This window comes from Tetrao urogallus (assembly GCF_951394365.1).
Source record: "Tetrao urogallus genome assembly, chromosome: 7".
Classification (NCBI taxonomy): domain Eukaryota; kingdom Metazoa; phylum Chordata; class Aves; order Galliformes; family Phasianidae; genus Tetrao; species Tetrao urogallus.
The window spans coordinates 36262053-36289651 of NC_136820.1; the positions used below are offsets into that span (position 1 = coordinate 36262053).

The 27599-nt window shown below is 39.4% G+C and overlaps 1 protein-coding gene across 1 annotated transcript in view; it reads right to left on the reverse strand.

Annotated features, from left to right (window-relative positions):
• Nucleotides 1–8888, reverse strand: part of MPP7 (MAGUK p55 scaffold protein 7) — a gene marked incomplete at both ends in the record, with an annotated part of 97377 nt that extends 88489 nt beyond the window's left edge. Inside the window, one exon of the mRNA XM_079538680.1 lies at nucleotides 8852–8888. Within this exon, the coding sequence (XP_079394806.1) occupies nucleotides 8852–8888 (37 nt within the window). The remainder of the gene's footprint in view (nucleotides 1–8851) is intronic.
• Between the last annotated feature and the right edge of the window lie 18711 nt (nucleotides 8889–27599).

The window sequence follows — 27599 nt, forward strand, 5'->3', positions numbered from 1 at the left end:
CTGTCCTACAACCTGGGGAAAAAAAATTGAAAATAAAAATCACATCACAGCATAATCTTCCCTGGACTTTCCCAAATCACTGAAACAGAGAAGGAACGATCTAAGGTTCTTTCTAGATTAAACATGATCACATAAACCAGTGGGGTAATAGGAGTCACTTCCAGAACAACACAGGAAGCCCCAGTTTTAGATACTAGTATGCTGATATTATACTCGTTATATAAACTAGGTACAGTGTCTAAGTTGAACTAAGATGTGAATCAAGTAGCATCCCTGTAGCACAGCAATACCAATAAAAGGAGACAAGCACTGCACACAGTAATATCATAAAACCCTTGGAAGAGAGGAAGGAAAAGTTTGCAGGTGCTCAGATGGCCTATTAAGCCTAACTACCTGAATCAAGAATAAAGAAATTTAATAAATTAATACCAGATATCCAACACTTTCACATGAAATTTATTTCTTCCATGAAAAGAAACACAGGCATTTAAAAGCCAACGACTAGATAACTGTTTTACAGAAATAATCTATATACAAACATATAGATAACCTAATAGATACAGACAGCCTAAAACAAAAATGTACAAGAGCTTGTCACGGATAGGGAAACTACTCTGAAGTTTTTGGGCTTGTTGCATACACACAGTAAAACAAAATGGTTGCAAAATAAGGTTTGTAGAATTCTGCCAGCTTGGACTAAGGAAACAACTTCAAGGGAAAAATCCAGTGCTTGAAACCTCAGCATTGTCCCTGCTTCAGAAAGCAATAGACAGATTTCACACTTTGTTCTATTAATAGACTTAGACAGTTCCTGCCTTCAGAGTCTCTTCATTTTTTCCTAACCTTAATTAAAACAATTTTACTAGATCTGAGTAACTGTATGTAATCTTGAGAATTCTGATTTAAAAATGTTTCACTTAATTTTGCACATGTGATTAGATTTAATGCTAAGAAACAACGGAAAGCTTTTAAATCGGAAACAATGGGACAAATAATTTGTCCAGAATTCCAGAAAACTGCTTCTTTCAGGGTGTTCTTTTCTGTAGGAGTCTGCTTGTTCCTTGGAGGAGAGTAAATGGTGAACCATTTGATGAAAGTGTTCCCGTACTGAACCACTCACACTGCGGAATCCAGATGCTCTACATTCTTGACATCAGAATGGAAAAATTTACTGTTAGTCTAGAGAAATTTAATATCACCATTCTTGTCATATCCTTCATAGCTTCATTATTAGGACAAGTCTGTGGAAGCTATAAACTAGTGCTAAATGATAAAAAATATGGTCTGTGCATTCCATCGCTCTTGCGTATCACAGGAAAACACCAACTTTGTTTTGGTTAGTGTAAGGAAAAAGCTGGAGACAAATGGATGCACATTTGCTTTCATATGCTAATTAATTTCCTGATTTAGCATTCTGAACAATGATGCCAGACTTCCAATCAAAAATTTTTACTGTAACTGAGGGATAATAAACACTAAAGAACATATATCTAAGCCCAGAACAACACTGTAAAATTTTATTGTATTAATAAAACGGGACACACCAACCTTTAAATTTTCCACTTTGTCAAAGGTAAAATAATCAGCACCATTTGCTGCCATTTATAACAAGCTGACATTTTTTCACATTTGAACCGTATTTTACAGTTCTATAAAGGATCAGACAACACTCTCCTTACACAAAGCAAACAGCCCTGCAACAGAAACCCTCGTTCTGACATCACTGCCCCTGCATAATAAAATCAAAGTCACTAACGCTGAATATTGAAAGTTACTTCATTCTCAACTTAGAGAGCAGCATCCACGCACAAGTTCAAACAAAAACATATTCTGTGCACACACGCTTTAGGACAAACTCCACTGTCCTATCAGACTGTAAAAGGACTGCTGTGCGCTCAATCTTCTGAGCAACAAATCCTTCTTTTCTGCGCTCGATAATTCCATCGGGTATGTGGGCTTAGTGAGACTGCAAGAACATACAGGGCTTCAACATCTGCTCTGTACAGAACCAGCGACTAACATGATTGTATCCTGTACTTAAAAAAAAAAAAGTTTATTGGTTTAAAAAAAAAAAAAAAAAAAAAATCTGATCTAATTTTCAAAAGGTAGGAAAGACAGAGTAGCCAGATAGGCAAAACATACAGGTCAGCAGCATCTGTGGAAAAATGTCTATCTTGTTCTATTTGCTAATTCATAAAGAAGCAAAATGCTCAAACCCTTGCAGGTGGGATTAATTAAAATATCAATGTTCTATTTTTTTCCTAATGAAAACAAGAACTTTGTCATGCATACCCTCAAAGAACAAGATTACATATTCAGTGAGGGCAGTACTGTATTTTAATTTTAAAATTGTACCCAATTTTTATTCCTCCAAACTGCAGTAATTTGTTAACCCACCTTAAAACAACATTATGACAGACAATGTTGAAAGCAAGCAAGCATTTAAGCCCACCACTTCTAAAAATATTATTCCCTTCAAAATGGAAAAGTCTTTAGTTTTGGAACTTGGCTACGGGAGCTAAAGAATCCGCAGTTGTTTGAAACAGTTATTGGTCTTTTAGGATTTGTCTCAACATGTGTATTTCAGATTTAGCATACCACATACCAGTGCATTCTGATTCGAGTTAAACAGTTGATCCCTTCTTGCACTCATACAGAGTAATACCAAGTTCTTGCTTGTACAGCTCCTGAGATCTGTTTCAAAACTGAAACTCAAAATATAATCGTGAGGCACTCTATCAAGAGGGATACTTTGAAAAATCATAAAATTACTTCCATAAGCTTACTGAAGGACTGCTTTCTGCAAGAATAACACAAACGTATAACTGATTTAAAGTGACCTATCAAGCACAAATTAATAAGCAGTTTGTGGAAGGCTCGTACAAAGATCTGACGTGTATGTTTTCAGATACTCTTGGCCGCTCCAAAGAAGCCTGCATACTGTGACACCTTGAATAACCTTGACTAACTGACTGGTCCTTTGTACAGACGTCAGCCTGGGGAGTCTTAAGTATTTATATCTTGATCTTCATCAACACTAGAGGAGGCAATAGCAAGTATCTGGCAGGCACTGAGGAAAGAACTCATTCCAGTGCTAGATGTCAGAGAAGAATCGCCGGGCACGCTCGGCATGTTTAACTCTTTCTTTGCAGTTTGCAATGCGTACTAAATGTGGCCTTTCACATCTGCAGAAGGAGGCTATGATATCTCATGAAGAGGCTGAAAAAAGACTTGCAGCAACAGAAGTTGAGACTGTTTACCTGGGGTTAGTTGTACCTACAAATACTGAAAGCACCATCTGATTACTGTATAGTTAAGCCTTTCATACCATGCCTTAAGAGTGGAAGGAAACATCCCGTAATCTCCATGACAGAGATGGCAGCACCAATGCCCCAAAACAGGCTTTAAAGTAGTGGTATCTTTTTAGTGCTGTATCTCATTGTATGACTGAGTTCAATGCTTAGCATTCAAAGCAAGTTATACCATCCCACCAGTCACGTACACATGCACATGCCTACAAATTTTGATGGAAAAATCTACAGAACTATATAGAAATACAAAAAGCTTTAAACATCAAGTATACCATCTCTGTTGTATCAAAGGCAAGTTTATAAAAGGCAACTAACAGTGGTTACGTTTTGTATTTTACCCTTTACATTCCTAACCTGATTGAATTGTGGGTTTCACGTTTAACAAATATGTTATTTTAAGAGCAAAATCATATCTGAACTCATGTTCCATGACAGGCAACTTACAACTGTTAGCAGGGAAGCTTCTCAGTACCTGAAAGCAGTACTAAATTTCCTTCAGATTAACAGCTTTAGTTTTATTAAAACAAGCAATACTTGACCTGATGTTGGGCTGAGAAGCCACAGAACCTTTCATCTGACAGTAAAAACATACGATACGCTCTGCTAGCCGAGCTGGATCCCGGCAGTTACATTTATGTGCTACAACATCACTGCCTGCTCCTGTCAAAGGATGTCTGGCAGAAGCAGGAATTGTCAACCGTTTGTGTAATTACAGCTTCCAGTCCAACCAAAGTAGCTATATCTTTAAGCCTTCGGTTAGAAACAATATAGGCTGCCATACTTTCACATTTGCCACAGAACTACACGTTGAGCACCAAGAAAAAAAGAAGCGTATGTTCATGCCGACAGACCATTTGAATTTGAAGTTAAATTTGCGTCCAACAACTGTAACAGTTTTAAAGTTTCCCACCAGTAAATATAGTTGCACACATTTTCTGATTCCATACTGCTGAATCAGCCTAGCATAAAGCATTAATCCAAACCAGAAGAGTTTAGAGAAATTTCATTCTACTTTGAACAAGTTTTCCAACACTCACCATAAATATGTTGAAATCAAAATAAATACCCTTTTCCCAACACCAGAAATTTATATTTTAAAAAATCTGAGAGCAATTAAAGCTAGCCATACGCCTCATAGTTTTCCACATCTTTCACGTTAGTGTTAGCCTGCAAGCCAGTTACTGCCTGTGGCAGCTGGAGATGGGGAGCTCTCAAGAAAACACGATAAAATATAGCTATGTTTATTAATTCAGTACAAGTCCTGCCTTAGCTAGAGTATCAGCTTTCATGCAGATCTAGCCATATCTGTGCACTTCAACGAGGTGAGAGTTTCAGCAGCCTTGCAATCCCAGCGCAGACACAGCTCCGAGCGGCACACGGAGCCTCTGCTCTCACTGCTCACAATGCAGCACGAGGCAGCTCAGGCCAGGGCTCCACCGCTCTGCGAGCCTTCGCCTGGCAGCCACCAAAGGAACCGCTACTCCCAGAAATCCTCCCCCCATCGTTCTCTTAAATTCTCTTTCTCTTCATCTCATAACAACGAATCCAGATCTTTGGCTACTGTTTTTTATTACATTTTTTAAATGGTCTGTAAAAACACAAGTCCCTGATTTCTAGCTCCCTCCTTCGGCAAACAACTGGCTGAAAAGGCTGAAATCTTCTGCCACTTCAGCTTCGTTTGCCCTCTGCCCCCACAAGCATTTCTCATGCCCCCTCTTGGCTCCGCCAACTACTCCACTGTCATCACTGTTTCTTTCCCCTCTCTGCCTTTTTATCCTTTTCATTATCAAGCATTCTTAGGAAAAACTATGTTGAAACTTGTAATCTTAGTAAAGTGTACCAGCTGTAAATAAAGGGAACGCATCCATCCCAAAATGGCCACAGCAAGGATAGATCTTTCAGTGTTCAGGTGATTAGAAAAACAACTTTGAACTTAGCACTGCTTGCAGCTCTCACTTCGCTGGCAGACAGCCCACGTAGATGATGGAGCTGTCATATCACCATCATGTTTTAGCAAAATATTTATACTGGCGTTCACTACATGCACACCAATGGTATGCAGCCCTAGACAAAGTCCTGATAATTATTAAAGAGCAATAGGATATGCTACTTCAAAAATATCCTGTATTTCAAATAGGTTTCATAGCTTTATTTTGCATTATTACAAGACAGAAAACAACCAAACCAAGAGTATTTTAAAGCCAGGTGAATTTGTGATTTGGTTTGCAAGAAACGTGTTTTTTCTCCATTTAAAAAGTTAATGTGTATTCAGTTTTATATGCCTATAACTGAAAAAATCTCTATCTGGCACAGCATTAGCTCCTTATATGTACTCAAGAAGGAGTTAATGTAAGCCTTGCACATTTTTACTGTCTATAACTCAAAATATTCAAATTCAAGAAACGCTTCTGACTTTCATTATACTTATGCAATCACACAGTTTTACTTGGGGATCAAACTTGGCCATTAAATGTGATTTTCCCACTGACAACACATGAATCAGTAATATGAAGACTGCTTTGCACAGTCTTGTGCTAGTTTTAAAGGACAAACAGAGAAAGCATTTTTTAATTTGTCAGCTGAGCAAGCTTACCAAAGGGCTGTGAGGAAAGAAATCTGCAACAACTTTACAATGTTTTTCACACTAAAACACTTCACAAAGCATAGTGATGTCATCTTGGCTCCACAAAAGTCAGCAATGAAGATGACATCAACTACTGTGAAGCCAGGATAGCAACCTTGAATCTCCTAAATCTGTGAATGCTAGACCTCAGACTTGCTTTACCGGCAGAAGTGCAAGTCTTTCTTCTCAGCCTTTAAACTCTATGAGACAGCCTCGCACACTGAGTTCAAGTAAATTTTTAGAACACAGAAAATGGTAAAACTTCAGATGCAGCCACACACAGGAGCTCAGCCCTCCAGTCAAGACGCTTGCTTTAATGTTACTTGGACCCAACACTGATGGGACAGTAAGCCTTCAGGGAGGAGTAGGATTGCTCGTATGTTGTCAACAAGTTGAAAAAAGATATATTCTGTGTGTGTGTGTGCGCGCGCGCGCATACACCCATGTGTGCACAAACATAAGCCTGTAACTCATAAGAATGTTTTTCATTTAAACATTTTATAACTCTTCTAGCTGGAAGCAAGCTACACAAATCTGGTTTGCCTGTTGACAAAGTAAAAGCTACACAACATTAACACAAATAGAACAATTTTTAGTTGCATAAAATGTTGCCCATCATGAGCGCTATCCTGCTTTTGATCATGATCTGATGTCTAAGAATATTAAAACAAAATAAACTTCAAACAGTCCACAACTTGCAAATGTTTCTGACACTTGCAGATGATGCATTTCTCTTTACTAATTCTCAGTAGAACTCTCGCTCATTTTCAAATCCCAGTTTACTTTTACTTCACCAGGTGAGAACAAATATAAAAATAAACTAGATTGGAGTTTTGTTTGAATGTGTTAATAAAATAGAGCCTTAGCAGACAGACTAAATGAAGCTGCTCCCCTACCCTAGAGGCACAATTGTAAGGCCCCCATCAATTAATCTGCTAACTCCACTGCAGGAACACACACAGCCACCAGCAGTTTATGCAGTCAGAATGGAAGGACAAGAGGAAAGGTGGTCTGCCTGCCTTCCAATGGAGAACAATGAAGATAAGAACTGCTCCTCCCCCTTTTTTCTTTTTGTCTTTAATTTTATTTTATTAATCAAAGAGTAAGAACTAAAAAACAGCTCAGAGGTGGATCATGCTGCAGATTAAAAAACATTTGTATTACAATCAGGATAGAGAGCACAGTCTCTAGCATACTTTACTGTTAGATTTCCTGGGACAATGTAAAGTTAATTAATTAGGGTGTGTGCTAAAAAGCAAAGTGTATTTGGAGAATCATACGCATTAAGCAGCATAATCGAACATTGTTTTTAGAGACAATAACACACAATTTTAAAATTAGGAGTATCTTTCTCCCATCTGATGAAGCAGTTTTCCTTTTTCCTGTGAGTATGTCCATTACTAATACTTCTGGGCATATTAACTTTCTTTAAATAATAAACCTAGAAATATCATTAGCACCAAGCGCCAGTCATCACACATTCCCCCCCCCCTACTATTCATCTCAAAATTGTCTTGAAACATCAGAAAGTATTTGGTCACATAATATTTAAAAACATAATAATGAGGCAGATTTTGGAAAGACACAAAAGATTATATGATAAAGGAAGCAAAGATCCACAGCGGAAAATTAGCTCAGGATAGAGCTAACGTCTTCCAAAATTCAGGTATACTCGACAGCTTCAACAGCCACAGAAGTGAAGCATTTATTTTCACAGGGGAAAGAGAAGAAAAAGTAAGTAGAGGTAGAGTCTGGGGAAATGGTAGTCAAATCTCTCAAACACAGCAAGTGGGACAGAAAAGAGTGTAAGAAAACCAATAAAACCTGCTTCCAAATGATAGAACCATAGAATGGTTTGGGTAGGAAGGGACCTTGAAATGGTTAAAAACAGGAAAAAAAAACAAAACAAAACAAAAAAAGAAACAGTAACAAAAAACCTCTTAAGATTCACCTTTTCAGCTAGCAGAAATCTTATGAGGACCTGAAGTGTGAGGGAAAAAACAGTGCAGTAAACTATTCGGTCTATTTAAAATAATAATCAAATGCAGTTCCTTACACTGCTTTTTGGATTCATGACTTGAAATCTCCCTCTTCCTTTTCGAAATCCTATTAATTCTCGGGCATACAACTACGTGATCTAGAACAGCGAGCAGTGACCTCTCTACTGTAATCTCAGTGGGATGACCTATTTACAAAACATCTTTTAGAAAACAATATTGACTTTCTTTGCCCTTAGAATAGTGACAAAAATAATTGGCAGAGAAACTGCAACTGTAACTGCAAAATGAGATGTAACCTTTGAAAAGAGCCTAATATTACTACAAAGAAGGTTAAAACTGTGCAAAATCACTTCTGCACTCCCATTGCCTGCACTTGGTTAAAGGAACTGGACTCCAGTGTGGAAGGCAAGGGAAGGAAGAGAACTTGATACAGTATTTTTCTTCTCCTAATTTGTTAAAGAAGTGTCAAAACTAAGTAGTCTGTGTTCAGAAATAACTTCACTGATAAGTAACTCACAGAGGGGATAGTCTAGACTGCTGCAAATATTAAGGCATGTATGATATCATCATCTTTTTTCCTCCTCCTTTTTCAAGTTAACATTGTAGGAATCATTCCGGGGTGAATCCAAATTCTTCAGATCCATATATAGTACAGGAGGCTGAAGACAGGGAGAAGAGAATGGTGGACTTACAAAAGTTATAATTAAAAAAAAAAAAAAAAAACAAAAAAACCACACACTGTGATGTTTCATCTGCCTACATTAACTTCAGGAAGACAAGGTTATGCTTGAAGCGCTAATTTAAGCATCTGTTAAGACCATAATTAATTACATTATTTGATGATTTCTTGAAAGAGAGACTGTAGACTTAACAAATAAGCTCTGGAGGAAACATGCAGTCCTCCTTGGCTTGCATACCTGTGTCACTTCCAGATCCAGTTGATAATGCTGGCATGATTTAGTCTGCAGAATATCACACACGAACGTCAAACTCGCACTCTGCGGCCAGAAGGCAGAAGTTAATTTCGGTTTAACTGCTTGCAGCCAACTTGTCTACCAAGATTTATGCAATCTCCTCCTTTCTCCTAGAAAGATCAGAAACAGAATTTTACAATTAAGAGCTTCGTTAAGCTGCAAATTATTACTGCTAATCAGCTACAAGCTTTACCACAAAAGAAGCTTTTGATTTAATCTAAGTCTCACACAACCAACAAGCTTTTTGCACCTATACATGACTGCTAAGATTATCTCTGCAGGTGAAACAAGATTAGCTTTTTTCACTCTAATCTATAATTGCATTCCACTGTAAAACCATCTTCACACATTTCTCTCATTTAAATGACACTCCAGTGTGTCTGGTATTTTGGAAAGAAAGCGTTCTTTAAAAATAAAAGCAGTGAATAATTTAAGTCATTCTAATTTTATTACTACTTCTCCCAGGGAAAAAATAATGCATAAATGCTAATTTATTGCATGTTTCTATTCAACTTCCTTTCAATACCTTTCAGTTGATTTGCAAATACAAAATACATGTCAGATCTTAATCTAGAAATATAAACTAAATTTTAAATGAAATTATAAAAGCCAGGACTGGAACAAGCATTTATCCAGGGGAAATGGCAGCTTGATTTATAGAGCCATTCTCATGCTAACCATATAAGGATTCTTTCCTATAGTTCATTACCACGAAGTCACATTTTTAAAACAAACAAACAAAAAAGATACGTGTTTAATTATTGCACGAGCCTGGAGATACTAAACTTGGGTCTTTAAACAGTTCTTGAGGAAAACTCCGAGCAAACATAAGGAAAGTACGAACCAATTTCAAATATAAGTGCACAGATTTAAATTCAGGTATGTTAAAATATGAAACTGGAAGAGAAACTATGAAATTCTTTTCACAAGTTAAGTCTGGAAATGTTTACCTAGAGCAGGGCAGAGGCTGATGTGTTTGCAGGGAGAAGGAAGGGAGAGGGAGAAGCAGAAGCTTACAGAAAATAAGGTGTTTTCTTCAGGTTTCAGAAAACAAAAAGCATCCTTGAAGAAAGAAGCCAGCACAGCTCTGCTCCAGCAGAAGAACATAAACAAACAGGAGAGCATTTTGTTGCTGCTGTTGCTGTTTTAGTTTCTATTTAATTTCTAAACATATTCATATTAATCAGAATGGCTTTTGAAGTCACGTTGGCTTCGAAAGTGCATATTTTGGACACATTCAGTTGGCAACAGCTTCATGAAGGAGTGATATACAGGTGCTGAAAACACTGTACGCTGTGCAACATTTTCTTTTTTCAAAAGAAAAAAAGAAATCCACACATTGCTGAAAACACTGCAGCATAGCAAGGGCCATCCACTCTGTTTTATTTATATGAAGTTTTAAATCAATTATTAAGATACAAGTTAGCTGTTAACTCGTCCACAGGTGTAAGCCTATTGTTGAAGGAATCAGAAGGGTTTTTTTTACTCCCCCTAAGCATTCATCTGAAGAATGATTTTGTATGTCAGCTTTCAGACCGAGCTAATCTGTTTGCCTGTCTGTTTTAAGAAAGTGAGCAAAGTGAGAGTTACAGCCTTAGACAACTTCTGCAACTGGAAGGATTACGTATTGTCTGTTGTAGGGGTGGCTGTGATTGTGTTTTTTGTTTGCTTTAGTTACAAAAGGTTGCGGTAATGAAAAAAAAACCTTTCACTAAAAATGCTGAATTTTCCAAAAAAACCTTCTTGTCCATCACATCAGTACAAAGCCTATCAGCTTGAACAAAATTTAAAACACAGATAAGCAAGCGCTTCAGGGCAATAGACCAACTCACGATGACAAAGTTGTAAGAAACAAATCTATCTGCAAAGCCAGCCTGGGTGCAGCTCAAAAGGAAGAAGAAAAAAAAAAAAAAAAAAAAAAAAAGAGGCATCACAGCCAAGGACACACTGTACAAATTAAAAAAGAACATACTTGGTTTGCACTAATTCTGCTTGTTTTCTTTTGACCACATACAGGAACCAAGAAGGAGAACTCCTGCCCTGAGCTCACGTACAGCCCCCGGAGCAGCACACAGCTACAGCCACAGGGACGGATGGGAGCGCTTTCGGTTTTCGTGTGCGCAAGAAACTTGTTCAAACAAAGGGATCTCCTATTAATGGGACGTCTTTCATTTATATGCAGTTTGAGGTACTTCGGTATACTAAAAAAGAAGGCCAATAAAAACAACACGTAAACACGCAAAGAATTCTCCTTAATGCTGATTATTAATTAGAACGGCGGGTTCCTCAAAAAATATTCACTGCGCAGTGTGGAAAGCGGAGCAGCTCGACATACATGTTGTGTATCCTGAACTCGATTTACTCCTGATTTTTCTTTATTTCACGGTAAATCATTCACTATTAAAGAATTCAAGTTTCTTATTATTTAAGAAACTTATATATCACATAAAGCTATTCCCTCCAGATCCTAAATATATATTAATGAAAAATAAATGACCTGATGAAATCCTTACCAGTAAAATGCTTAATATTTTGCTGGAATGGAAGGGGGACTTTTTTTTTCTAACTTGCAAATTAAGGCACATTTTTGCAGCGATGATGTTATTTTCTTTGGCTCGCTTTGTTCCAAATGCTTTGGAAGTTTCTGCCGGAGCGCGGCCATCAGCACTGCTGGCTGCTGTATGGAATCGATTTGCTGCAACACAGCAATACCAGCTGTTACAGTATGTCCTGAGAGGGATTACCGAATATTCTTAAATTGAAGTTCAATCCATCTTTCCATAAAAATTAGAACCAAAAGCCAGGAACGCAACAGCAGTATCAAGTGCACCTGAGGCATTTACAATACCCAACAGGACCGTTACGACCAGCCTCTAAAAAGGGCTTATTTTTGAAATTTCATTATTCCAGCCGTACCTTGCTTCTATATATCACACTGTATCAGATTCTTCTGGCAGCCACCGCGTGGAAACAGTGAGCCAGGAGCGGCGGCTCGCGCCGGCCGGCCCGCGCCGCTGCTGCCACCTCGCGGCCTCACGGCGCCGCGGCTCCCGCTGCAGCTCGGCTCGGGGAGCCGAGGAGGCGGCTCGCGAAGGGAGCGGCGGGAAGGTCGGTAAGCTTTCCACTCCGCGCCCATTCGGGCTCCTATAGGAAAGGCGTTCCTAGCTGCAGTTCAATTAAAGGCATCCAAAACAATTCACCTCTATAAAAACACGTTCCCCTCGCCTTCAGATAGCTCTCGGACACTACACGAGCACGGTAACTAAACCAGACGCGCTTCAGCTCCTTACGGCAACGTAAGAGATGGCGGTGCTGAACGCCCTGGTTATAAACGGCTCCTGGGGACACCTTCACAACACAGCTATACAATGACAGCTCTCCAACGGAACGGTTTTCCTGCGTCTCACAGGAACAAGAGGCCCCTCAGTAGGATACAAAGGGAAGGGGATAAATCCGGCTCCCCACCACCTGCATTACATACAGGAAAGAAGATGAGACCAAAGGGAGACATGTACAAGCGCTAAGGTGAGCAGACCTACACACTGTGTCTGCTGGAGCTCATCTACTGCCTTTGGATGGAAGGGATCCCATTAGCCACAGGCACTTAATTTTAGTCAAGTTATTTAGGTAGGAAAACCCATTCAAATCTGGCTTTACAGCTAGCATCAGGCTTTGCAGACAACACTCATCAAGACTTGGTTTTATGTTCAGCTCCCCATCCAAACCTTAATAAACTGCGTAATACTTCTGTCTGAAAGTCTGCCTTACAAGTTACTTAATATTTTGGCACTATAATGAGTATAAATACATTTCCTTCACATTTTAGAGGCAGGTTGATTATTTGAATTGACTTAAGACAGTTAAGATGTAAAAAGCATGAACCTAATAATGTTCCAATTCGGGGAAAAAAACATAAAAAACAGGTTGTTTGATATAAGAAACCCACTCAGCCTGTTCTTCTAAAGGATGCTACAGTTATGAAGACTATAACCCTCATTTCCAGAACTAAAACAGCATGCCTGCAAATGGTATTTGAACCACCAGATAGAGATTTCATGCAGAGACAGGAAATTTGACAGCCATTTGGTCTTGCACTCATTGTGGGGCCTCCAGTAATTGAATAACTAGGGACATGTATACAAATCTCCTAAACCTAGTCAGCACAGGAAATTGCCAAAGGAGGTTTTCTAGACTGGGGGAAAAGTAAATCTGCTATGGTAGACAAAATAATTTCTCAATAATTAATTGAGAGTGGTGGTCTACTCTTCAGGAAGATGAAATGAGGTCTACTCCATCACAGAGTCTCTGACGGTCTTCTAGAATCAGTTGTGGCTCTTAGCTGCCCTCCAAAGCTGGTCTCTATAGGTAGCATAAGCACATCGTCAGCAGGAGCCCACAGAAAAGTCAACCTGAAGTGCTGCATAGAGCACGAGTGCCTGTGACTTCAACTGTGTCCCAAACTGAAAAGGACGACAGCTGCCTTGACTGACATCAATGCCATCACATCCCTCTTCATCCACCAGATGAATGTGGGGATTCTGCATAATATTTTAGGATTCTACATTAGCGCTTTCCATTTTGTGTGGCTTATACAAACATTTAGCTTACACCATGGGGAGTTCAGATATAATCACATTTTGAGAGTAAAAACAGAATTTTCAGTTTCAAATTTAACTATGAAGCCCAAAACTTCAGAAAAGAGACACCTCTGGTCTCTACTTATGGGAAAACTCTTACAAATGGAAACATTCCACAAACATGTTTAAGTAACAAAGGTAAAAGCCAACCTTCATAAGAAGGAACTTTTTTACTCGTAATACAAAACTAACTAAATGACTCTGATAAGCATTTACCTATAACTCCCACTCATTTGATACAACATGCTTCCATGCAAACTAAATACAGTTGGGAGGGATACTCAGCCCAGAGGTTCCTATCTGCTCCCAGCACCTCTACACTTGACTGGAAGTCCCTAATTTCAGAGGAGGAAGTGCAGAAATCAGATTAGCTATATACTACAAGAGATACTGGAAACTTTTTCCAGTGGTGCTTAGCCAGCCTGCCATGACACTATTCTGAAAGGGCATTTCATTATAAAACCTAATGCATATGGCTTTTAATCGGTCAAATATGTTATCTTTTGGGGAAGATTTTTTCATCATCCCTGAAGTTGATGTTTATGTATTGCTCGAAAGCAATATAGATTCACTTCTGCGCTGAATTAAAAAAAAAAAAAAAAAAAGAAAAAAACTCTTACATAGAAAGAAGTATTTATCACCTATACTGAGGGAAAAAATAACCCAGTAAAAAATGAATCTCAGTATCTTGATTAGAATTTCTCCACTAATTTCAGAGACCTTCAAACAAAGTAACACCTGAAGGTCCTGCAGTCTACCTCACAAGATGTCAAGTGTAATTTATTCATCCTACATGACAAGTTTTAAATTGTTGCTGCATTAAAATATAGCTTTGTTACATGCAAAATGCACTCAATAAAAGCAGCGCTAGATAAAATTGCAGTAGTGGCAAAACCATTCACAATGTGCACCTCTACTGTCTTTAGCACAAAAAAAAAACCTCATGAGCTCTGTTCAGACTCAGAGTTTACACGTCAGTGTAGGAATTGAGCACATTCCTTTAAATACATACTCTAAAGCTACCAGTTTAATTTAAAACAGCATCAGAGTAGTTGATGTCAGATACTCTTAGACAGATTCCATTTTTTGCAAATAAAATGTACCGACTGACAGAATAATATTAGTTTAATAAGCTATTTTAATAAAGCTATTCACTAAAATGTGACCTAAGCTATGTCTGACATCAAAGGTGCTCTGTGGGTTTGAGTTACTGGTTTGGATACACTCTTAGCACTTTTCCCCTAGCTGCAAACCATTCCTTTCCCTGGAAAAAAACAAAACCTGTCAGCAGGTACCACAGCCTCTCCATTAATTACCTGCACAAACAGTTTTGTCCTGGCACGGTTTCTTGACAATCTTTTTGACAAACATTAGCTGAAGTAAATTAAAAGACTCCAAAATACTGAAAAATTGAGGGCTCCTTAGCAGACAACGATATGCTTTGTACCAAAGGGCCCTGCAACTCCTATTTTAGAAATGCATATATGATATTAAAATATGGATTATTATTCTATATTTTTGGGTGGTCCTATGTGGAGCCAGGAGTTGGACTCGATGATCTTTGCAAGTTCCTTCCAACTTGGGATATTCTATGAGTACTATAATGCAGTTTGATTTCAAGTCTACAAAAGCTGATGGAAAATCTCCAACTAATAGAAACAAAAACAATATTAAGGCCATGCTTAATAAGACAACAAATATATCACTGAGTTATTCACAGTTGAGCAAGCTGTTTGTGTCAGCAATATATTGATCATAGTCATGAGGCTCAAAGAACATCCCACGTCCAAAAAATCATCCTCAGAAACAGGTGAACACACAAATACTATTATTTCAAATTCAGAAACATCCCGCAACGGTATTAACATGTTATTTTTCCAAACTCAGAAATTTTTACACCTCTAGAGCCAAACTGAGAGAGAAGGAGTGGGGCTGGAGGGAGCATTTTACAGCGCTTCCATGTTATGTTTGTTTCCATAGCAGACTGAGTTTGACTACCTTACCTTTTCTACATTACTTCATCTTCCAAACTGTTATTCTTTGTTCAACACAACTTTCTACAATTCATTTCTGTCAAAATGTGATACTTTTTTTTTTTTTTTTTAATTTTAGATGGGAAAGAAGATTGGGAGAGGGAGAACAGGAATGAAAAAGTAAACATTATGTATTTCTTTCCTCTGAGAGCAAAAGTAGAATGAACTCCACTTTCTCAACATACTTTTATCCAAAAAAAAAAAAACCAAACAAACAAAAGAACTTTTTTTAAATGTTAAGTTTTAACACTTAATGAGCAATCTGAAAAGTACATGCTTTTAGCTCAAATTTGGAAAATATCTTGATTTATTAAGTGATAATTTATTAGTTGCATCTTGAGTATGAGTAACAAAAAATTTCCTTACACCTACAGGTGCAGTAAAAGTGAAGTACTGCACATGGACAGGCAGCATCTAGTGGGAGGAAGCATGCACATTTGACTTCCAGAAATTTGCAAGCATTGCAAGCCAAGTTGCTGTGGGATGCTAAGTCTGTAAAAGAAAACAAAGTTGAAGCTGAATAGCAATGACATCTCCCAGGGCCTCTGCACTATTAGTACTTTAAGCATGCCAGGCACTCCTTGCAGTTTTCTCTTCCCTGTAAGCTCCCCGTCACCGTTCTTCAGCCCAGCATCTTCCAGTTATCAGATTCTAGCTAGCTCCAGAACGCTTATCTGAAACTCTCCTCATTCCTTTTCTCCTTTGCAAGCACTGAGGTTGCCCTGCCATCAGCTCAGTGTGTGACTTCTCACTCAGGACACGCTTCCTAACACTTCTGTTCTCATTTCCGCATTTCCTTCCTTTCAGAAAGGAACATTCCTCCTCTCAGCCCTTGCTGTCCCAATTCTACCTTGTTCCTTGCTTCACACCTCTATCCATCTTCCTCTCCTCCTTGTGTGGCACTGCTATGTACTCACTATTCTTGTTGTGAACCCATTGTACTTTACTAACAAACCTTTACCCCTTTCTTCACCAACATCCCCATGTCCTTGCATGATAGCAAAGACTGTAAGGGAAATAAAACTCCTACAGTCTCCATTTCCACTCCTAACGCTGCCTCATCTCTCTATTGTTCTTTTATTTTTTTACTTTCCAAACCTAACTTCACTTTCCAAATCTCTTCTTCACGAGCAAGTCCTAGCTTTTCTACTCTGCAAATCTCAAATTGTGATTATATACAAGGAGATAGGGAGATTGTTCTGCCAGCAGCTCTGTACCCCCAGGCTCTACGTGCCCTCATAGCAGGACTTCCCAGTGCTCTGACTTGCATATCTATCAATGCACGGTAACATCTGGGACATTACAATTTTAGAACCAACCATATCATTGCCAAAGTTGCACACTGTTGTACAGAGAGATACAGTTAGAGCTCACTTTTACTGCAACACATCAAGCTTGAGCTACTCCATGAGTGCAGACACTTTAATTACATAGGAATTTAACTAGCAAAAAAACAACAGACCTATTAGATTTAAAGGCAATTGTTAGATCTTGTCTTGCCAGCCTGTATGGCCTAAGTTACAGTCCCACTGCAATTAAGGTGCCAGTGCTGACATTCAAGTCTTATTGTCAAGTTCAAAAGTGATTTAATTCAGATCTGAGTTAGTGATGGATGAAGAAGAGTGAGATTCAAGGCCAAAGGTAATGTATGGTGAGTTCACATGAAGTGAAGACAAATTCTCAGATTTCACTTCATTAGGCCAAAAAAATCATTTGACAAAAAAAAAAAAAAAAAAAAAAAAAAAAACCAAAAAAACATATTCAATCTTTATGAAGAAAATAATTTAAAATGATAAAAGATCAATAAACACAAATGTTACAGTACTTAACTTGGCAGCATTACCTACATGAAGAATTTTCTCTGTTTTTCTTGTTCAACTCACAGCTTAATACATTACTTTATGTATGTAAAAACCAGGAAAACACAGGATACGCAAAGAGTCCAAGTTAATGTTGCTGTTGGAAACTTAATGTTTGCATTTCCTGGATTTTGCAATTTCAACTAGGTGAACAATACTGCATTGATTCCATTTTGGCATTTGCTACAAATACCAAAGTATTTTTCTTATTTTGTCTGAATCTGAATAAATCAGAGAGCTAAGCAGTTTGATAATGAGCATTTGATGTTTTTAGTTATTCGTAGTGGTGTCTCCAATTTACGTACACTGCAGTTTATTAGCCAGTCACAAAGGTGGTGCCATATAGATCAGAAAGTATACCAGCTCCAGCAGGTGTACCTAAGTAAAGTTGTAGAAGCATTTTTTTTTAAATCAATGCTTTTGAAATTAAAATATTGTGAATTTAGAAGTTTTGACAAAGCAACGGAAAACATTCTACAGTAAGAACAATAATTTGAGATGGTGTCACTGCAGATTCCCTAATAGCACTCAAAATTAAAACAGGAATGTGCAGTTACTGTACACTTCTTTATAAGAAGGTATAAAAGAGGCAGTTCAGTCTTCCCTCTGGACTCAAAAACTCTGAAAAATAGAGAGGTGGAAGGTAGCTGACATCAGCTGAAGTACAGCTACTTGAGAAACCACTTATGTTGTACAAAAATTACAGTTACTGCATTGGTCTCCTCCAGTGCAGATGGATGCTGCTCCTTACATGTGTACCCTGGCATGGGAAGATAAGGAAGAAAGCAGTAGCTCGTGTTTATCTGGCACTCTCAGCTTCCACTTTGACTGATGACACAAAGGCACAATGCTGACAGAGCTCAGGTTGGATATATTTTTCTAACCATTCTGCACTTTCTGAATTAGGTAAATGTAAAAAATACTATGTCCTTTAAAAGGAAGGAATCCAATAAGCTGCTGGTTATCTGACACCTGCTTCATTCTTGCTACTCACTGCACCCAAAGCCATCCTACAAAAGTCCCACTGAAAACCAATGCTGAACTGCACCTTGCAGACCTTGTGCAGGAATACCTACTGCATGGAGGCCACTGTCACAGCAATCACTCCTGAGCAGCAACTCACATCAGAGTATTAAAACACATCCTGAGTCACTAGGATGTCCTTGACCACAGAAACCCTACTGCTAACTGAGCAATCATGCCCTCTTGTGCCCAGCTGTGTGGCTGGCTTCTATACGGCATATTGAGAGGCAAATGCTCACAGCTGTGCTGTAAAACTAACCTCAGTACTTCCCAGCCAAAAGGCTATGACAGAGATGCTAGCATTAATACAGACTTACAGAAAGTTATACACAAAACCTTACAATGCTGCATTGCATACAGTACAGGTGAAAATTATGTAGGCTGTAGCTGAATTTGTCTTAATAGATGTTGAAATCTCAGGAAGATCAGAGAAGTAAATAGAAATAAAAACCCACAGAGTATTTTATTGGGAACTCTGGAAACTGTCTCAGCAAGAGCGGAGGTGCTACAGTTCCCTTAGACTGCAGTAACCTGTGAGGTCTCCAAAATCCAGTGAGGCTGAATGGGAAAAGCTGAGGCAGCATGCAGAAATGTGTATTTCTGAGCAATTCACTGAGGTGATGAGATGGATGGTGCCTTGCCATAGCTAGTAATGAACTACGACACTTCTGAATCCAGTGTTTATGATGAAGATACCAGAAGAAAAAGAAAACAGAATTAACCAGCTTATGAACACCAGAAGTGGATGCACTGCAGCATCTCAGACAGCGGTGGTGGTAATGCAGACTGACTGATACTTACAATGGTACATGCAACAGTCTGAGGCAAGAAAGGCAATGGAACAACAGTCATTGTTTTCAGGTTCAAGGGACTCTAGTGTGACTCATGCCCACGTAACTACCCAGAGAGAGTCCCAAAAGTCAAAGCATCTATGTTTTGAACAGCTCCTCAGCCTTTGCCGGCTTTCCCCCCCCAGAGGACATTACTGTGCCCCTCCCTCCTGTGGCAGCAGACTTGCTCCCTGCTCCTGGGCAGATGGCCTCACCAGCAAAATCGCTGCAGATAATCCTGTTTATGCAGAACAAAACACAATCCCCTACTTGGCACACAGGCAGACCCCAGGACACGCCTGAGTTTGTTTCTCCACCTGTGCAGAAACTCATTCTGATACAACATTTTCTGGGTCAGATTTTGTTTGGTTGCTTTCTTGATTTCTTTTTCGTTTGTTTAACAGCTAAGAAACAGATCTCCTCCCAGTGCCACTCTCCCAGCCACTTTCCTGCTCTTCAGAACAATGCTGCATGAAAGACCTGATACTGCCTTTCTAAACTTAAATACCTACAGAAATGTAATGTTTTCTGAGGATTTGCAAAATTGAAGATGCTGCAATGCTTGAAGAAACACAAACAGCCAGGGAGGATGCTCTTTCCTACTGCTTCCTACAGGGACAGGAGGGAAAGGATGGTGTAGCAATAATTAGAACTGGAAATTATTGGAAAGACACCCACTTCTCCCCCTTTCTCAACCTACAATAATTTTTAGTGCTCTGTACCACATCACCAGCAAGGTCTTACATTATTAATAACAACTACAAAGAGCTCAGGTGACACTTGTGTAAACAGATGACACTGGAATGGCAGTGTACGCCTACATTAATCATTGCTGTCCTGACCATAGCAGTTACACAACGCTGACAGAGCGGAAGCCTGCTGCCTGCGATGGCACAGAGCAAGGCTCAAACAATATCAATATCCAGCTTTTGAAAAGTTGCTGCTTGCTACAGAGAGTTCCATAAAACAATTCAGAAATTAGCTACACCATGTAATAGCCATCATCTTCACCAAAAGATTTTGTCTGCACCAAGAAAGAATAAATACAGTAAAGTCCTCTTGAACTGCTGCTACCTCTTCACATGGTTTAATACATTGTGCACATGTACTCACAACCAAGTGGTAATATCTTGGAGAAAGGGCTGGGTTGCTCACCTCATGTTTGCCTTTATGAATCATTCTCGTGTAACTGAAGTTCCCCTCAACTTTCCAGACAAAGCACGTTACAGCCAGCAGAGGGAGCTCCTGCACTTTTCAGTCAGTCAGTATGGATTTCCGCTTTGGTAACAGAGCAATTCTCATTTCATGCCACACGTTTGAATCCAGTCACTTAAAAAGTAAGTGCACAGCAAGAATCGAGTGGAAAATAAGAATTAGGCACGACTTACAAAAAAAAAAAAAAAAGTTAAAATAAGTTTATATCCTCGCTCATTGTAAACTTGGTCATTTTCACATTACGTATTGCAAAGCTGAAATCACATTGCCCGCAAGCTGCTCAGTAAGTAAAAATCGCGTGTTCTGTAAGCAGTGACATGTAATAGGTACGAATGCCCTAATGCAAAGGAGTGCTTTGCCTGTCCTTCTTCTTTAGCTAAGTTGAACACAAGTCTTGCCTAGAACCATAAGAAAATAAGGAAGTTAATAAATGAAGTTAGGAAAAAGAAACCACAAAATAAGGAAATGTTTACAACTAATTTACAAAATATGACAAAAAAATATATGTATTTACAAAATAGTTCTATATTCTGCAGCAGTTGTGTGTTTTTTCTTTTTAAGGAAGTAGCACTTGGGTTAGGATAAATCAATTATTTTTCTGCTTTTCTACTGAAGATAAATGAAATGTATTTCACAGATTTTTTCATCTAATTCCATTATATTATAAAGGTAATATTATCCAAACAGGATAATGTTCTCTTATCCAAAATAAGTGTAGACCACAAAGAAGTCCCAGAGGACAACAGAACTTTTCACAGCCTTCTCCATCAGGATACATTTCTTGGACCTTAGCAGGTTCACCACAGTGGTACCTGTTACATTTCATAGTTTGAGGGAAAAATCATGGAGGAAAAACAAAAACTGAATTGGATACTGAAAAGATTTTTCTCCAGTGAATTTCTAAGTAACTTCTGTTCAAAGTACACATAGAAAGCAAATTGCTCGGTTTGCAATTGTACACACTTTAATTACGGGGATAACCTGTGTTTTGTTTCAGTGAAAATGAACTCACACATGTGAGATTCTTGTGTGTTTTTTCTTTAATTAAGAACTACTTACTGCATCTGAAATAAAAACCAATAGGGGGGTGAAACTAGATGATCATTATGGTCCTTTTCAACCCAGGCCATTCTATGATTCTATGATGTATTTCCAAGTCTGAGTCAGTCCTTTATTTTTTAAATTTTTTTATTTTTACCTCCAGCAGTCAGTGAAGGATGCCCAAGGAATTTGCTTGCCCTGCAATAAGTTACTTTGTGAAAGCTTGCTAGAAAGCATATGGCAGTTTCAAGAGAAAAGTTTTTAAGACGTACAACACAACGTGCCATCAACACAGGGAATCATTTATTTCAGTTTTCCACTGGACTGAGCTCCAAGCAAGCACTTTGGCTTCCCATTTCATGTCCCTTCCTGCTATTCTGATGAACATCTTCAGCCTTCCAGGTTCCCAAGCCTGTGATTTGACTTTGATATGCCTTAAATTTTTGCCTAGGAAAAGTGGTAAAATAATAGATTCCTTCCCAAAACAAATAAAGCAAATTTCTTCCGCTCTTTACTGAACTCTGTATTAGCATTTCCCACACATCTCTCAGCTTAATCAGAAATCTAAAACTTAGCAGCATCATATTCCAGCAAACAATTAGCCATCTGGTTTATGGAACTCCTAATTTGAGGACCTTAATATTCTTGAATGAATGATTTGTGCTTAAAAGCAGGATTGATATGCAGTGAGACCTATTCATAAATGACAAAATCAGCCTAACTGCAGTAGTCTGTACACCAAAGTCTGGAAATCCGGCCTCATGATAGAGAAAAATCATGCTTAGAATTTCCCCTTGCATCCACTATGACCTTTAACTGAAGTGTTGAAGGAGAAGAGGAAGAAAAACAGTAAAATGAGCAGTAATACGTACTGCCAAATTTCACATCACTGTCAGCTTTTACAGTATAGCAATATAATTATGTGGTCTAAATTTCATACCGTTACATAATTACTCTTCTCACTCATCAGTAGGCTTCAGATTTTTGGAAAATATTATACAGTATATGCTACTTTTCATGGTAAATTATTTGACAAAATATCACTGCCACAGCTCGTTTCATTTATGGTGGTATGATTAAAACACTAAAAGTTTTGACGTGTCACTTAATTTCCACAAATACTGTAATGTAAACTCTAACATTATACACTATTTTAAACAAAATTTTGGATCTAGGAGTTAATTTTTTTAAAAGTTATTAAGTGGATACAAGAAGATATTTCCTCGCAGTGCAGCCCAGCAGCTGGAAACAAAACAAAATACCGCCTTTCAACCAAAAGCCACGCAGGAGGGTCAAGGAAATGGACACACAGAATCACATAAACACTGCGGAAGGGTGTTTCAGTGCAGTCTGAATTTTGCATCCAACATCCCACTGGAAAAAACAACCAAACACACTGAACACATCTGGCACTCTGCTGTTAGGCAGATGGACTAACAGGCTTGGTTAGAGCTCATCAGATAAACCTTTGCTAGGAACGCTTGCAGTATTAGACACTGTCATAAGGAAGCCTGCAGCTGGGAAAGTAAGGAGGCAGAGCAGAAGAAAAACTTGCAAAGCAAATGTGTGGAATTGAAAAATTGCACCCATTGACACTCATCAATGCTTGCTGAACGTTTATGGAGACCAAACAGTGGATGTCAGCACAGTGAAAGCTGTACTGCGTGGACAACATTTTCCTAGCAATGATGCCATCAGAGCAGCTGTGAAATAGTGGGTCAGCTCCACCACTGTAGATTTTTACAAGCACAGCATGCAGGCTTTTGTTCATTGCTGGTGAAAGTGCATAGCTAACAGTGGTGAATAAGTTGGAAAAGAGTATTTTGTAGCTGTGAATTTGCTCTTTCAAATAGTGTTATTGTGCTCTTTGTAGCCATTGTGTTTTCCATGAAAATAAATGGGAAGCATTACTTTTGGACCGATGCACAATCCCAGCCACATCACATTATTTGCAAATGGACCACGTACACAAAACTGAGTAGATAAATGATAATAAATAATAAACACAAAGGAGAAACAAGAAGTTAACCACACGAGATGTACACGTGAATACACGCAACAAATCAAAAGTGCATTTCAAAAGCAGAGTGCACTCCTGTGTTGAACACCTATCATACATGTTGACACAAGAGACGGTGAACAAGAATTATTAAACTTTCACCTCTTTCGGGAATACAAAACTCCTTCAGGCAAACTGGAAATCTATCAAAACATATCAGGAATTTTAGTGATGCAAGAAAATTGCTGTATTAATAAGTGGTGTTTAGAGAGAAAAATAAAACCCGCCACACCTTTCGTACTGATGAATAATATTAGAATAACCACAGCGGGCATGGTCCAGCAGCTCAGCCTCCCCACATTCAAAGACTAACAGCAGCTCTTACAGAACTCCTAACACACGCTCCATCCCTGATAACGCTGTCACTTCATAGCACAAAAGACCCAAAGGTGAAAGATCTACAGCATGCCAAAGGAAGAGAGGAAAAAACCCAAGGCTATTAGTCTTGTGGTGTGCTTGCATGGTGCTTGTCAAGGTACAAGTATTTATTTGAAAGATGTGCAGCTACATGAGGAGCAAGTTAGAAAAATAGAAAGAAGAAAGATAAGGATATGGAACTAACAAAGCCTCTGGTTGTATATTTAACTGAGAGCAAGGAAGTAAGCACACCAACTAGGCACTCCCTAAGTTTCTTTGTAACAAATAAAGCCACCCATAAGGCTGTCCAACACCAGGTGAAGAGGTGCTGAGCTGAGCTAGGCATTGTCCTCATCCCTTTGCTTCCTGAGACATAAGGAGTCAGAGCTTGATTCCCGGAGTCAAATGCCTGCAAGTAAGCAGCACACCCCTTGTGCTCCTCAACAGCAAAAAGCAGCCACCACCTCCTGGAAGCGGCTGAGCAGCACCTGCGAAGGGCAGCAACATTTCTCATTCTCTCCACAGGAATAAGAAAAGCAAGAGCTGTCTGTGGGGAGCAGCCACTTCATTAAGATGCAGCTCAGCAAGGCAGGTGCCAGGATCTATTGCAGCCACACAGCCACAGCGCCGTGCTTGGAGCTCAAAGACAGCATTGCAAATGCACAATATTGAGCTTTGGAAGTGAAGATTTAGGGATCTCCATGAAGCACCCAATACTTTCCCAAAGAGGAACTCTGATGTCATGTGACGGCAGGCTGAAGGCCACAAGCCATGGTTAATTCATCCCTTTGTATCACACACATTTATACACACATGAACTTCTATACTATGTACACACTTCCTATGCATCTTTTATGTTATCTGCCAACCCCAAATAAACCCACCCTCGCCCCTGAGTTTTGGCCAATCTGCAAAACAGTCTTTATGTGCCTCAGAGTGAAAGAAAAATATGAATTTACCAGAGGAGGGCAAATAACATCCTCAACCACACTGAAAGCTAAAGGATGGCCTGAAAACATGGAACAGACTAGTACTACCAAGTGAATTCACAATCAAATTTATAAGCAAACTTTGCTCAGGATATCTGCAATACCCAGCTTCGTCACAAAATCCCACCTAGAAGTAGAAAGTTGCTCTGCTTATGAAAATCTAGCAAGCACATATTGAAGCAACTTAAGTTCCCAGTACACACTACATCTGAGCTCACACTTTGCAATCACAAATAGTTGTTCTCCCTCCTCATCCATTCCCCCACATCCCCATGTGGCTCACTGCACAGGACAAGCCCTGCTCACCGAGAGCTCACTTTGTACTGACACATGGGCCATACATCTTGCAAATATATGTATATATATTATATAAATAAATGCATTTCAAGCTATACCTGTTATTACAAGTGCTTCATCAGATCTCAGACTGACTACAAGAACCTATGCTAAGATTCAGAGATATAGACAACTACATAGTATAAGTCCAACAACAGAATCAACTACAAGAAGCTATAATGCATACTGAGTTTTGTGGAGCATCACACCAGATTACCAGCAGCCTTCTGAGATATGCTGAGAATATTTCTTTCATTTTAAATTACTTAGTTCAACGACTAGCCTAAAATCCAAGAGAAAGAGGAGGAACTTTAACACAGGAACGCTCACTTTAATTTTCCTTTATTCAAATAGAATAGTAAGCAAAGGAGTAAGATCTGCTGCTTCTCCTTTCTTAAAAGACAGTAAACTGCATGTATTTATTTAAATAATCATAGAGATAATCATTACAAAGACTTGTAATGAAACTTCTGTATATACAACAAAATGTTCCCATAGGAATGCTACCTGAGATTTAAATGATAGAGAATCATAGAATGAATTGGGGTGGAAGGGACCTTTAAGATCGTCTAGTTCCAACCCCCTGCTATAGGCAGGGACACTTCCCTCTTGACCAGGTTGCTCACAGCCCCATCCAACTTGGCCTTGAACACATCCAGGGAAGGGGCATCCACAACCCCTCTGCCCAACCTGTTCCAGGTCTCACCATCCTCACAATAAAGAATTTCTTCCCGATTTCTTCCTGTGGTCTAAATCTACCTTCTTTCAGTTTAAAACCATTTCTCCTCATACTGTAGCTAACGTGCCCTCATAAAAAGTCCCTCCCCAGCTTTCCTGTAGGCCCTCTTCAGCTACTGGGAAGGCCACTGTAAGGTCCCCCCAGAACCTTCTCTTCTCTGGGCTGAAGAGCCCCAGCTCTCCCAGGCTATCCTTGTCAGGGAGGTGTTCCAGCCCTCTGATCACCTTCACAGCCATCCTCTGGACCTGCTCCAACAGCTCAACGTGCTTCTTGTTGGAGGTCTCAGAACTGGATGCAGTACTCCAGGTGGGGTCTCACAAGAGCAGAGGTGCAGAATCACCTCCCTTGACCTTGCTGGTCATGCTTATCTTGATGCAGCTCAGGATACAGTTGGCCTTCCGGACTGCATGAGCACATTGCCAGCACATGTTGCCTTTCACCAACTGACACTCCCAAATCCTTCTCCCCAGGGCTGCTCTTGAGCTATTCTTCATCCAACCTGTATCTGTGCCTGAGAATGCCCCAAACCAGGGACAGGACCTCACATCTGGCCTCGTTAAACTTCATGAGTTTGGCATAGGGACACCTCTCAGGCCTGTCCAGGTCCCTCCAGGGTGTCAAATCCACCACTCAGCTTGGCTGCAAACTTGCTGAGGGTGCCCTTGATCCCATTGTCCGTGTTGCCGACAGAGATGTTAAATAACACAGTCCCAACACTGATCTCTGTGGAACACCAGTCATCGCCAATCTCCACTTGGACATTGAGCTGTTGACCACAGCTCTCTGAGTGCGACCATCCAGCCGATTCCTTATCCAGTGAGTGGCCCGTCCACAGAATCCATTTTGGATAAATCTCCAATTTAATGACCATGATGCCATGCAGGACAGTGTCAACTGTTTTGTTCTTCAGTTATCACAGAATCACAGAATGGCCAGGGTTAGAAGGGACCTCAAGGATCATGAATCTCTAACCCCCTGCCACACGCAGGGCCACCAACCTCCACGTTTAATGCTAAACCAGGCTGCCCAGGGCCCCGTCCATACTGGCCTTGAACACCTCCAAGGACAGGGCATCCACAACCTCTCTGGGCAGCCTGTTCGTTATCTACCGCTGCTGTAACTCCATCATAAAAGGCTGGTTCAGCAGGTATGTGCCCTTGTGAAGCTGTGCTGGTTACCACCAATCATCCTGTCTTTATTTTCCAAGCACCTATGGTAGTGCCTTCAGGAGGATGTATTCCATGATCTTGCCAAGCACAGAGGTGAATATATACGTATATTCTTATAACCGATTTCATATATATATATATAACATTTTTGTGCTTTCAATTTAGCAGAGACATATTGGTTACATGTATGGAAGTTGGGAGTAAAAATATTTGAAAAGTAACTGTTTATTCATAGCAGTGAAGTACAAAAACTAAGTATTAACATCCAACTGCTTAAAAAAGAAGTTTTGTACAATCCTGTTCACAAAGCAGTGGTGTTAACTAACAGGAATGAATCTCCTCAGAAAAAAATGTTTCAGAGCAAGTTAGATTATTATTTATTTGCAACTGTATTTACAGATTCT